The following is a 14,003-nucleotide window of genomic DNA, read 5'->3' on the forward strand; positions in this document are numbered from 1 at the left end:
AGCTTCTGTCTGTCCCCTCTGGAGACATAAGATTCCATCATGGAATTCCATTCCTGCAGCTCACTGCTGGCCCTCCCGTTTCCCACCCAGCTGTGGTTCTGAGCTAGCCACCCACCACCAGGTGGTCCAGGTGAAAAGAGAGGTAGCTCCCCTACCCAGAAGGGCCTTGTTACAAGGGCCTGGCTCAGGCCTGGGCAGCTCCAGCCTTAGTTTTCCAAGATTCCTTTCTTTATTCACATCATTTAAATAAAAAACAAACAATCTCCATTGTTGAAACAGATTGTGACAGCCAGAGTCACTGTTCTGCCCTGGAGCACGTGGACTGTCACTGCCTATGACAGCCTTCTAATCACTCGTCTCTGCCCAGCCGGTTCCACCTGACCTCAGCTTTGCTGAATCAGCAGGAGCTGCAGAGAACGGTCTCCTCCTCTTAAAGAGAATGTCTCCAGTAGACAATATTTATCAGTCATTGATAAGATTCATGGTAAAGCGGGCTTCATGCAACATATAAAACAGACAGTTTAAACAGATAAAGAAGACCACACATTTCCAGACACACAAACTCCCGGCTCCCTAGCCAAATGACAGTCCAGGTTACTTTAAAGAAAAAAAAAAGCTATGCAAGAATGAAAGTTATGTTTTTAAGAATGTCATGGCCCTCAAACTACGAAGCTACTACAATAAAACATCGGGAAAAACCGCCAGGACATTGACCTGGGCAAAAATATCTTGAGTAATACCCCGCAAGCACAGGCAACCAAAGCAAAAATGAACAAATGAGATCACATTAAGCTAAAAAGCTTTTGCACAGCAGAGGAAACAATCAACAAAGTGAAGAGACAGCCCACAGAATGGGAGGAAATATTTGCAAACTACTCATCTGATGAGGGACTAATAACCAGAATATATAAGGCGCTCAAACAATTCTACAGGGAAAAAAAAAAAAAATCTAATAATCCGATCCAAAAAATAAGCAAAAGATTTGAATGCACATTTCTCAAAAGAAGATATACAAATGGCAAACAGGCATATGAAAAGGTGCCCAACATCACTGATCAGAAAAAGGCAAATCAAAACTACAGTGAGAGAGCATCTTACCCCAGTTAGAACGGCTTATATCCAAAAGTCAGGCAGTAACAAATGCTGGCGAGGATGTGGAGAAAAGGAAACCCTTGTACACAGTTGGTGGGAATGTAAATTAGTACAACCACTATATATGTTATATACTCTATATATATGTTATGTACTATATATATGTTCTATATGTTATGTTCTATATGTTCTATATGAGTATAACCACTATAGAGAACATTTTGGAGGTTCCTCAAAAAACTAAAAGTAGAGCTACCATATGATCCAGCAATCCCATGGCGGGGTGGATACCCAAAAGAAAGGAAATCAGCATGTTGAAGAGATATCTGCACTTCCATGTTAGCTGCAGCACTGCTCACAATAGCCAAGATTTGGAAGCAACTTCAGTGTCCATCAACAGATGAATGGATAAAGAAAATGTGGTGCATATACACAGTGGAGTACTATTTATCCATAAAAAAGAATGAGATCCTGTTATTTGCAACAACATGGATCGAAGGAGGTCATTATGTTAAGTGAAACAAGCCAACCACCCAGGCGCAGTTGCTCACACCTGTAATCCCAGCACTTTGGGAGGCCGAAGTGGGTGGATCACCTGAGGTCAGGAGTTCGAGACCAACCTGGACAACATGGTGAAACCCGTGTCTACTAAAAATACAAAAATTAGCCAGGTATGGTGGTGGGTGCCTGTAATCCCAGCTACTTGGGAGGTTGAACCCAGAAGGTGGAGGTTGCAGTGAGCTGAGATCGCACCGCTGCACTACAGCCTGTGTGACAGAGCAAGACTCTGTCTCAAAAAAAAAAAAAAAAGAAAAGAAGCCAGGCACAGAAAGATAAATATTGCATATTCTCACTTATTTGTGGGGTCCAAAAATCAAAATTGAATTCATGGACATAGAGAGTAGAAGGATGGTTACCAGAGGCTAGGAAGGGTAGTGGGGGGCTAGGGAGAAGGTGGGGATGGTTAATGAGTACAAAAAAAAAAAAATAGAATGAATAAGAACTGGTATTTGATAGCACAACATAGTGACTATATAATTTAACTGTACATTTTAAAATAACTAAAAGAGTATAATTGGATTGTTTGTAACACAAAAGATTAATGTTTGAAGGAATGGATACCCCATTTTCCATGATGTGGTTATTACATATTACACGCCTGTATCAAAATATCTCATGTATCCCATAAATACATATACCTACTATGTACCCACAAAAAACAAAAATTGTAAAAAGTCATGGCTCTTAACAAGCATCAGCTAAACCGGCCATGGAATCAGCACAGTCCATGATATTTTAATCAATACCTTGGCATTCCCAGAGTCAGCTTCAATTGCTTTTTATAAGTTTTTGCTGGTTGTAGGAAAGGGTAGACTCAAGGAGAGATAATCTCATGTATTTTCATTAATTCATAAGCATCCCATAAAAAATGCAGAGCATCAGATTTCTAGGTTTAGCTAAGACCTCAAAGCCATTTTCGACTTTGCCTTGCCAGATCACATCTCCTAAGATTAAAATTTCTGAGTGGTTTATAATTTTAGGTGTGTAAAGTAGTGATGGTGAGGGTGACATGTTTAGTTTTAAAACTTTTTTTTTAAGATATATGGAATCTCAGAGTAGGAAAGACAACATAGATTGTCGTTCATTTGTTTTCAGATTAAGATATTGGGGCCGGGAGGGAATAACTAAATTTCCCCAATGGAAAGAAGAGCCCAAGACGCCAGGGCTAGGATTCAGGTCTCCTCCCTCCCAAGCCAGTACGAGATCCCGGTACTCAAAGCTGGTTGTGGACCAGCATCACCTGGGAGCTTGTTAGAACGACAGGCTCTCAAGGCCTACCCCAGAGCCAAGGAGGCAGGACCTGATTTGCTACAAGATCTCCAGGTGAGGTGAACAAGCAAGTTTTGGAAGCACTGCTGTCCCGGGCTTGTTGACTTAGGGTGAGGAGAGGAGGTGTTCTCGGCCAATCTCCTTAAGGTTCGTCCCTCACCTGGTCACAACGCACTCACCACTTTCTCCTGCAAATGTGTGTCCCAGGCTCCAGAGGCGTTCTCTCTCTCCCCGTCCTTAGAATCACTCAGACTGCGCAGTTAAGCTAGGCAATCTCCATCTGTGATAGACCCAAAGCCTCTCCTGGCCTGGCACATGCTCCCTCTCTGAAAGCAAAAGTATTGACTTTGCAGCTGAAAAAGAGACTGGGGCTCGGGACAGGAGAGGCAGGCGCCCAGGGCTGGGATCTGGCTGTCCCGTTGCCCAAGGCTGTCTTGCAAGCCTCAGTTTTACCCACCGTGAGTAGCCACCTAGTTTCCTGTCCTCAGTGCAGAGAGGTGGGAAAGGAAAAGGTGAAGAGTTTGGAGGTGGTATCACTGGAACATTCTATGTTCAGAGCTGAGGAAAGGGAAGGAAGTAGTTTGCCTCTTCCGGGTTACTCCCACCAGGCAGTAACAAGTCAATGCAGGACCACCCCTCGCCTTCACATTCACAGACAGGCAGCAGCAGCAGGGGTGAGAAACTGCATGGGAACCCATGCTCACCTTAAATTTGACCATTTTGCTACATCTTGCTGGGGGGTCTGGAGCAGCCCGGTCCTGCGCTGGGTCTGAGCAGCAGCCGCTAACAACCTGCCCTCTCCTGCAACCCAAGTCCCACACCAACGCCAAAGCCAGGAGAGCATTTAGAGCCAGAGTTCTGCTCAGGGAGACCACAACCTACTTCGAAGGACCCTGGGGACATGTGCCTTCATTTCCTAGCAGCTGTGATGAAGGAGCAGGGATGTGGGGCGAGGCCCTGTTCTCAGGGGGTGCATAGGCTCACTGGAAACACACAACTCCATCTGAGATGGAAGGCTGGCTTGGGGCACGCCGGACACGGGCTCCACCAGCCCCAGCCTTGGGGAGAAGGAGGCATGAGAGAGTGGGCAGAGATGCAGGCTGCAGAAATACAACCAGGTGCCCGAGAGCCCCATGTCCTCAAAAACCTGCCTTAGAATGAAGCTCAGACCTTCGCACTGGAGCTGTGGAACTTGCTCCCACCTCCTGCGGTCTGGGCCTGGGGCACAAGCACAAGCTGCCCGTCTGGCTCTGTGACTGACAGGCTCCCAGTGAATCCGCTGCTCAGAGTCACATTTTCAACCAGGAGGCTTTACAAGCAGTGGCAGCCTGCCAGCCTCGCAGGCCAAGGGCACAGGCGGCACAGCCCACAGGACCTGGCTGGGGCATCTAGCCTCCTGGCACAGCACCAGACTCACGCTCCGAGCCCAGCTCCTGCCTAGTGCCCCCTAGGGCAAGGCACAGTTCCGTCCACCAACTTGGCAGAGCCTCCCAGGCCCCCCAGAAAAGCCCACAGGGGCAGGAAGACACGCTCTGCAGGAGCCCCAGTACCCTCCCGCAGACACTTCTCCAGCTCAAACCCAGGGGCGTCTTGGAGCCGACCCAGTCCAACACTCTGAGTTTGCCAGGTCTCATGTTCCTTGAGAAGCCTGGGGCCTTGTAGCATCCTCTGCACTGGGGCACACTTTCCTCAGCACCTTGGGGCCGCATCAGCCTCTGCTCCCAGTGCTGGGAACATGTGTGTGGAGGCTCAGCTCTGCCTCCAGGAGCGTGGGCTTCAAGCCCACATGCTTCTCCCAGAGATCAAGCTTTGCCTTTGTAGTGCCACACCCTCTGCTCAGAAAGGGGCTGGCAGTTTCCCCAAGCGGGAACCTCCTCGATCAAAAGTGTATGTCAGATGAAAACCAAGATAAGCCAGAGACAACAGGACAAAGGGAGTCTTTTTCCATATATATATACACACACATATACACACACACACACATATATACACACACATATATATATATATATTCATTTTTTTTCCCTAAGAATGAGATTTTACTGAACATATTATTCTCTGGAGACTTCCACTGGAGATGGAGCCTCGGGCAAGTTCTTAAGCCTCTCTGTGCCTCAGTTTCCCCAAGTGTAAAATGGAGATTACTAGTACTTGCCTTAAGGATGAAGTTAATATATGTTAGCCACTTGGATCAGCACCTGGTAGGTGGTACACACTCCATAAATGTCAGCTATTATGATCAAGTTGAACCAAAGTTTATTTAACCAGTTAAAAACTCAAAACAGCTTGCAATAAACATCCTTGAAGCAAAATGGGCTAGTGATCTGGGAATATTTCCTGAGAGAAACTCCTGCATGTAGAAGAGCGGATTAAGCACTTGCATACTGTTCAAGGTTTTCATTCACTTGTCTAAATTTTCCTCCAGAAAGAAAGAACAACTTACATTCACATGAACAGTGCCAGAAGGCTCCTGCCCGTGAGATCTTAAAAAGAAGCAGTGCCCTGAACTGGGCTGTTTCGTATGGACCTTGAGGGTGGACCCACTCTGCCCACTGACAGCCTCCTGTCCACAGTGTGTGGTTGATGGCACCGCAGTTCTGGGGGCTTTAAGTGTCACGTACACCTTCCCAGCCCAATTTGGTTTTCACCTCCAGGAGAGCTGGCCATGACACCAGTAAGCCCTGCCCAGAAATGCTAAAGAGACTCTGATCAAATTTCCAAGTCTGAGCCTGAGCCAGTTTACCCACGGCTTTAAGGACAATTCAAGTGGAAAGAAAACAATATATTCCCCATCCTCAGTGGCAAGGCCAAAGGAGCCCAGCAACAGAAACTGAGCAGCCAAAAAGCACAAAGGGGACGCTGAGCACCCCAGGAACTCTCGAGAACAGAGACACAGGCTGGGACAGGTGCCCAGGGCAGGTTTGCCGGAGTATCTGCAGGGTCTGGGGCCAGGGTACTCGTGAGTACTGCATCCTGTATGCCAAACTTTTAAGTTTTAAATCAAGCTAACAAAGTAAAACAGTTAAATAAAATAGGTTCTATCCTCCTACCTCGAAAAGTAGACTGCCATGAATACCTGGAAGGCCAGGTTCATGATGGGGCCAGTGGGGAGGGCGGCCCCAGGCTGGCCACCTTCTCTTCCCCCACTTCCCCCAACCTGGGCTTCATGCCCCCTTGCAGGGAGCCTCGTGCATACACACATGGAGTCCCAGCTAGTGTGTGTCCAGTTCCACCTGTGACACACCCTTGCCACCCCAACGCCCGGGCCTGGGGTGGACACACAGCTGCACAGTCTGCCTGAGGCCCTGGGAGGGGTCTGCACAGGCTGTACTATGTGCTTAGCACACTCCAGCAGCAGGAGTGTCATCCAGAAAGGGGAACGCAGAGAACGCTCGGCCCACTCTTGCCCGGGGCTAGAGGCAGTGCCGTCAAAGGGTCCAGACTTTGTCCTCCCGAGCTCACCAGCAGAGAGATCCCTGTTCTTCCAGGCTGTGGTCGACCCTTCCCAAGTGGTCATTTTGCTTTTAAAAATGTGTCTTGGCCAATGTCTCAGAATCAGTTCAAGCCACCATTTCTGCTGTTGGCCACACTGAAATCTGCCAAGTAAATTTTGAACTTGCATAGCATGGTAATTATAGTTATATTCTGAAATCGCTAGGAGAGTAAATTTCAAATGTTCTCACTACAAAAAATAAGTGGTCAGGTGCGGTGGCTCATGTCTGTAATCCCAGAACTTTGGGAGGCTGAGGCGGGCAGATCACTTGAAGTTGGGAGTTTGAGACCAGCCTGACCAACATAGCAAAACCCCATCTCTATTAAAAACACAAAAATTAGCCGGGTGTGATGGCCCCCGCCTGTAGTCCCAGCTACTCAGGAGGCTGAGGCAGGAGAATCGCTTGAACCTGGGAGGCGGACGTTGCAGTGAGCCCAGATCACGCCACTGTACTCCAGCCCGGGCGAGAGAGCGCGACTCCATCTCAAAAAAGATAAATAAACAAATAAGTATTTGAGGTGATGACTACATTAATCATCTTGATTTAATCATTCCACATTGTACACATATATGATCACTTTGTACCCCATAATATATAATAATTATAATTTGTTGGCCCAGCACAGTGGCTCACGCCTGTAATCCCAGCACTTTGGGAGGCTGAAGTGGGTGGATCACTTGAGGTCAGGAGTTCGATACCAGCCTGGCCAACATGGTGAAACGCCATCTCTACTAAAAATACAAAAATTAGCTGGGCATGGTAGTACACGCCTATAGTCCCAGCTACTCGGGAGGCTGAGGCCAGAGAATCGCTTGAACCTGAGAGAAAGAAGTTGCAGTGAACCAAGATTATGCCATAGCACTCCCACCTGGGTGACAGAGCAAGACTCCATCTCAAAAAACAATACTAATTATAATTTGTCAATTTATAATAAAATTAAAAAATTGAACTTATATATCTAAATACAAATAAGGAAAAAAAAAAAAGCCAACCCAACAAATTAGAATCTTGCCTGGCATTAAACAAACTAAATTTTAGGAGATTCATGTTTTTATAAAAAATATAGGGACAAGTGAAATAAAATTGGCAATATACTGATAACAGTCAATGCCAAACAACAGGTAGACAGGGGATTCATTTTTCCCTCTACTTTTGTGTTTGAACATTTTCACAATTAAAGGTTAAAAGCCAAGGTTTTAAGCCACAGCCAAAACAAGAGCCTGGTAAGATCTGAAATCATGATCTTACAGGTAAGCTACAAAAACCACGGGGAAGGCCGGGCGCACTGGCTCATGCCTGTAATCCCAGCACTTTGGGAGGCTGAGGTGGGTGGATCATTTGAGGCCAGGAGTTTCAGACCAGCCTGGCCAACATGGTGAAACCCCTTCTCTACTCAAAGTACAAATATTAGCCGGGTGTGGTGGCACACACCTGTAGTCCCAGCTACTTAGGAGGCTGAGGCGGGAGAATCACTTGAACCCGGGAGGCAGAGGTTGCAATGAGCCGAGATTGTGCCATTGTACTCCAGCCTGGGCAACAGAGCGAGACTCTGTTTCAAAAAACAAAAACAAACAAACAAACAAACAAAAAACCCAGGGAGAAGCACACACCATCCCAGTTTGCATTTTGTAAATACTATGCTGAGACAGCCTCCAGCTAGGAGAGGAGGCAAACCAGTCCTGGAGGCAGACAGACCACCGTGACCCTGGGTCCTGCTCTAGTTTCCCATGTCAGGGGCCCTGGAACCCTGGCCTGGTCCTACCTGTGGTTCCAACTTTTTCCAGGAGCATTTATAAAATGGTGACTCATTTGATTCTCTGTGGTCCTCTGTAGCAGATCAAAATTCCAATCTGTGACCAAATAAATCTGGCCATAAAGTCTGGGAAAGTGATCTAGGCAACAGTTCAGACTGAGTCCTGCTCCGCCCTGGGGCCATCTCACCAATTCAAACAAAGCTAAACAGAGATGTGGCCTCTGCACAAACAGCAGCTGGGAGAACCTGGGGGCCTGATGTTTACACAGAACCTTCCCCCCCACCCCTAGAAGCTCAAAGTAATTCAGGGACACACATTAATTAACTTAATTAAATCTCTCAAGCTTCCTGCCCCATCCCTCCCTCCCTCCCTTTTGCCTGTTCACAGCAAAGCCAGGCTGGGCCGCAGGAGGCAGGACCTCACTCACACACAGCCCCGACCGTAAACACAGGGACACCCTCAGGCCCCGTTCCTGGGGGCTGCTGGAGAACCTTGAACTTTGGAACACTGTCGTTTACTCTGAAAATAGACAAAATCCATTAACAATAAGCACTTTTCCCTAAGTTTACAAGAGACAGAGACAGGAATAGGTTTTTGTCCCATGCGCAAATAAGGGAACATCTGTTTGCTAATTGTGGATTATTAGCCAGGCAAGCTGGTACCGGCTACGGGGCTTCCCACCTGTGCTGAGAAGGCCAACTACCCTCCAGTCAGGTTCCTGAGACTTCATAAAATCCTTTTAAATCAATGCCAATACATTTGGCTTTTCTGCCTCTGGAATTTCTGCTCCCACTGATCTACATAAAAGACAGATTCACAACCTAATTCTTTTAGAAGCAGGAATTTGGAATAATTCCTTCCACAATCCTGCTAGCAGGCCAGATGGCCTAGTGTGAAGAGTTCACTTTAGCACAGGACAGGTGAGGACAGGTTCAGATGGGAGGAGTCCAGCAATCAACGAATCATGGACCATCAGTTTGTCCTAAAAATCACAGTCCAGTTCAAGCCCGTCTCCAGGCCTTGCCTGAAAATAATAAGGAACCACGCAGCCCCTTCGGTGAGAGGTACTTTTCCTGTTAGGATCCTTCAGGAATAAAATGTGCTATGAAGGGGCAGTGCCTGTCGTCATCAGGCCCACTCCCCTCATCTCTTCTCGCCCCTAGGAAAGCAGCTGTGTGCATCCGTAGCAGAGCAGGACAGAAGTCAGAATGACTCGGGGTACGGGAAAGACCATTACCCAGCAAGCAATTACCCACAACTTCAGCCTCAGCCTCTCATTACTAACTGGGAGGGACCCCTCACAGGAAAACCACAGCTGAAAAGAAAAGGAAGCTACCCCCAACCCTGAACCTCAAGGAAAGGGTGAAAGGTCAAGATTAGACCACGAGCTACGCCAGCTGTCACTAGTGTACTGTCCCATACAAAAGTAAAGATTGCAGCCTTCTTGTAAAAATTCATCTTCTCGGGTCAGGCGTGGTGGCTCATGCCTGTAATCCTAGCACTTTGGGAGGCCAAAGTAGTTGGATCACCTAACTTCAGGAGTTAGAAACCAGCCTGGCCAGCATGGCAAAATCCTGTCTCTACTAAAAACACAAAAATTAGCCGGGCATGGTGGCGTGTGCCTGTAATCCTAGCTACTGGGGAGGTTGAGGCAGGAGAATCACTTGAACCCGGGCGGGGGTGGGGGTGTTGCAATGACTCAAGATCCCACCACTTCACTCCAGCCTGGGCAACAAGAGTGAAACTCCGTCTCAAAAAAAAAAGAAAAAAAAAAGAAAAAAAAATCACTTTCTCCAAGAAAGGAAAGTAAAACAGCTAGCTAGCCCTTTGGAATACAGATGGGAATTTCAAGTTCAGAGCCATTTTATCCAATAGTGATACATTTAGGATATGTTGAAAGTTTGAAACAACTTTCTAGTAACAGAAGGCTCTCTCCTACAAACCCTCTCTGGACCAGCAAAGCCACCAAATGCTACAGCTGCTTTTTAAAAATAGTTTCATTTCACTTAAATAAAACAGACTTTAAAAAATTAAGGGCCGGGCGCGGTGGCTCACGCCTGTAATCCCAGCGCTTTGGGAGGCCGAGGCGGGCGGATCACAAGGTCAGGAGATCGAGACCACGGTGAAACCCCGTCTCTACTAAAAATACAAAAAATTAGCCGGGCGCGGTTGTGGGCGCCTGTAGTCCCAGCTACTCGGGAGGCTGAGGCAGGAGAATGGCGTGAACCCGGGAGGCGGAGCTTGCAGTGAGCCAAGATCGCGCCACTGCACTCCAGCCTGGGCGACAGAGCGAGACTCCGCCTCAAAAAAAAAAAAAAAAATAAGTTTTCAGCCCAGACACAGTAAGTAGTTCATGCCTGTAATCCCAAAACTTTGGGAGACCGAGGCGGGAAGATCACCTGAACCCAGGAGTTCAAGACCAGCATGGACAACATAGTGAGACGCCATTAAAAAAAGAAAGAAAGAAAAGAAAGAAAGAGAAAGAAAAAAATCAGCCAGGCATGGTGGCACGTGCCTGTAGTTCCAGCTACACAGCAGGCTGAGGCGGGAAGATTGCTTGAGCCTGGGAAGTTGAGGCTGCAGTGGGCTGTGATTGTGCCATTGCATGCCAGCCTAGGCAAAAGAAGAAGCCTCTGTTTCAAAAAGAAAAGATTTTTTTAAGTTTTTTCTACTGAAAAATGAATGCTAGGTTAAATGACAAATGTGGACTGCACATGAGTTGAAGACGAGCCAATTCCTTTCTTACATTCTCTGTTCTAAAATCTGGTATACTGTAATCACCAACGTGATGTAAATCTCAGCCCAAACTCCAGCTCCTAATGGAAAATATGCACTACATTGCTGTCATTAATCATTTTTAAATCTTCACTTTTGAAAAAATAAAATTTTTCTAAGCTGCTTCAAATAATTCTTGAATGTGTATGAACCTGACTTAATGTTGCCGTAATCCAACTGAAGGACATTTTTTTTTTTTTTTTTTTTTTGACGCGGAGTCTTGCTCTGTGCCCCAGGCTGGAGTGCAGTGGCGCGATCTCGGCTCACTGCAAGCTCCGCCTCCCGGGTTCACGCCATTCTCCTGCCTCAGCCTCCCGAGTAGCTGGGACTACAGGCGCCCGCCACCTCGCCCGGCTAATTTTCTTGTAATTTTTAGTAGAGACGGGGTTTCACCGTGTTAGCCAGGATGGTCTCGATCTCCTGACCTCATGATCCGCCCGTCTCGGCCTCCCAAAGTGCTGGGATTACAGGCTTGAGCCACCGTGCCCGGCCAGGACATTTTAATCTATTTGATGAAACAGTAGTTTTGTACCGTGAAATTAATCTTCTGCTTCTGATAAATGTGGTATGAAGTAGACATCTAAAATGGAATGAAAATTTCTGTGGTTTTCTTTTAAGGCCATACCAAATGACCAAACTTAGACTCTTCGGGACAGCACACATTGGAATAACCTGAAAATAACTTAATCTACAATTCGCTGCCCACTTTTGATGCTGAGAATACTGGAGACATTGGTTCAGTAATCAAGTGACTGAGAACAAGCTGGATAAATGCATGTTAATTAAATGATTAGGGAATCAGAAATAGGAGAGTCCTTCCAAGACTACATCTAAACTAGAGTCGACACACGCAAATGTGAAAACAAGGTTAGAGGCATCTAATCTATGAAGCATCCTACAAGTGACTGCCTGCTGCATTTGCCGACCACCTCAAGCACAAGTGACCCTGGGCTGCACCTTGTTTAGCTAGGAATACCGGGAAGCTGTTACAGCTGGACGCCTACTGGTGGGAGCCTACTCTCCGGTGTCCACATTTACAAGTCTAACAATCAGACCTGGTTTCACGTGCTTTGCTGCTACCCAGGCTTTCCTTATAATGGTGAGCACAAAACAAGGGATCCAGGTTACTGATACCAGGAAGCCATGTATTGAATGACATTACAGAAACAGCCACATAAAAGTCAGGTGGATGATGTCACCTTGGCAAGCAACTTTCTTAGCCTCTTCGGGCCTCAGTTTGCTCATCTGCAAAATGGGGATAATAATAACTCTTTAGTAGAATTGTCAGAATGAAGTGAGATAATGTCCTAAAGCCCATAGCACAGTGCCAGTTTCAAGGCTTCTTCAGTCCATAGGTGAAATTCGCTGGCTTGGCAGGATCTAAGACAGCATAAAGGTAGGGTCATGGTATATTTGCTTACAAGTTCTATAAATTGCACTACGGATGCTTCTTGACCAAGTATTCACGTGAGACAAAGGTGCCATCAGCAGTTTCTCCAGAACCTTTTTGGGGCTTTGGTCCCCATCCCCTCCAGGAGTGGAGCCGCCAACACAAACCAAAGGGCAATCACTGGTTTCATCGACAGGTGCAAAAGAAAAGGCGCCTGGCACAGGGTCAGGCCGGCTCCTCAGTCAACCCCAGGGGATCCTCATGAATACGCAAAGCGCCCCAGCCGGCTCTCCAGCAAACACATCCTCCGGCCGCGCGGGCCGGAGATCCCCGTGGAGGGGAGGCCAGCCTCCGTGCACCACCCGCCCAGCCCGAGCGCTCTCTAGAGTCCCCAGTGCCACTTCATTCAAAAGGCCACCCCTCTGCGCGCGACCCCTACGCCCCGGCAGTCCCCGCGCCGCCCGATTCCCTCGGGAAGTGGGGTACCCGTCTTCCCAAGGCTGGGCGAAGGCGGGCGCCCTCTCCTCCGGGCGTCGCTGCCCCCGGGCCGGACTCACCCAGCGTGGCCACCGTGCCGGCCTCGAACAGCAGGCAGTCGCCGCGGCCGCGCGCCTCCAGCAGCACGCTGCAGTCCCCCGCGGCCCCCAGGCGCCCCAGCAGCCGCAGCCCTTTGCTCAGGGCCATGAGGGGTCGGGCCCGCTGCGGGCGGAGGCCGGGGCCACGTCCCCCCGAGGGCGCGCTGCCCGCTACAGCTCCCCGCGCGCCCGCAACTTCCCAGAGTTTCACTTTGCGCCGCCGCTCCCGCGGCGCCAGGCTCCTCCCCGGCCTCCTCCTCCCCACACCCGCCTCCCCGGCCTGGGGCAGGTGAGGGCGCACCGCCGCCTCCCGCCGGCCCCGCGCTCCCCCCAGCGGCCAGGCAGCTGCGCGAGGCCGCGCCCCGGGGCTGAGGCTTCCCGTGGGCGGGCGTGGAGCGGAAGGGCCTCCCAGATGCCACGCATTCCTCGCCGCGGAGGAGGATGACCCGCGCGGGGCGCCCCCGAGAGCCGGGCCGCGATGCTGGCCGCCCGCAGCCTTATATGGGCAGCCCGGCCTGGGAGCCCGCCAGGCTGGACCCGCTGACTGCTCCCGCCGGGGGCGCTCCGCCTCCCTGTGTGGTCGGCTCCTGCGACCCTGGACGAGTCCTTTCGACCTTGCGTGCCTCGGTCTCCCTGCAGTGAAGCGGGGTTATAACTGCGGCTACTTCGGCGAGGAAAACTGAGTTAATTCGCGGAGACGCTTAGCGGGTGCGGAGCGCGTGGAGCGGGCTGGAGAAAGGTTACTTTTCACTAGCGTTCTATTGCGGAGACTGTTGCGGTCACTGTCCCCGCCAGGGAGAGGTGTTGGGGGTCAACGGTGCGTTGTCGCGAAGAAACCTGCAGCCGTGATCCCCAGACCACGACCCCCACTTACCACGTGACTCTGACTTCTCTGAGCGCCACCTTCCTCTCCTGTCAGATGGTGACAGCGCCTCTCCCACTGGCCCTGGACACCAGCACGTGTCCGCGCGTGTACGCTGGAGTGTGGCCTCGCAGCCCAGTCACCTGTGGCCCGGCCTTCTGGCGCCGGGTTCTAGCGCCGAGGCTCAGCCTGTCAGAGCTGCAGGGGAGGTGGAGTGGGGATGGGTGTTTA

General features: G+C 49.4%; 1 protein-coding gene across 4 annotated transcripts in view; it reads right to left on the reverse strand.

The window, feature by feature from the left end:
• The window catches only part of SYNJ2 (synaptojanin 2), a 117,852-nt gene extending 104,733 nt beyond the window's left edge, over positions 1-13,119 (reverse strand). For 2 of the 4 annotated variants that reach the window (XM_050786693.1, XM_050786695.1), the window contains exon 1: positions 12,893-13,019. In XM_050786693.1, coding sequence (XP_050642650.1) covers positions 12,893-13,019 — 127 coding nt within the window. Of the gene's footprint in view, positions 1-12,892 lie in introns of all 4 variants that reach the window. The other 2 variants (XM_050786692.1, XM_050786694.1) reach the window with 2 other exon arrangements.
• Between the last annotated feature and the right edge of the window lie 884 nt (positions 13,120-14,003).

The sequence above is a fragment of the Macaca thibetana genome, chromosome 4, assembly GCF_024542745.1.
Source record: "Macaca thibetana thibetana isolate TM-01 chromosome 4, ASM2454274v1, whole genome shotgun sequence".
Lineage (NCBI taxonomy): Eukaryota > Metazoa > Chordata > Mammalia > Primates > Cercopithecidae > Macaca > Macaca thibetana.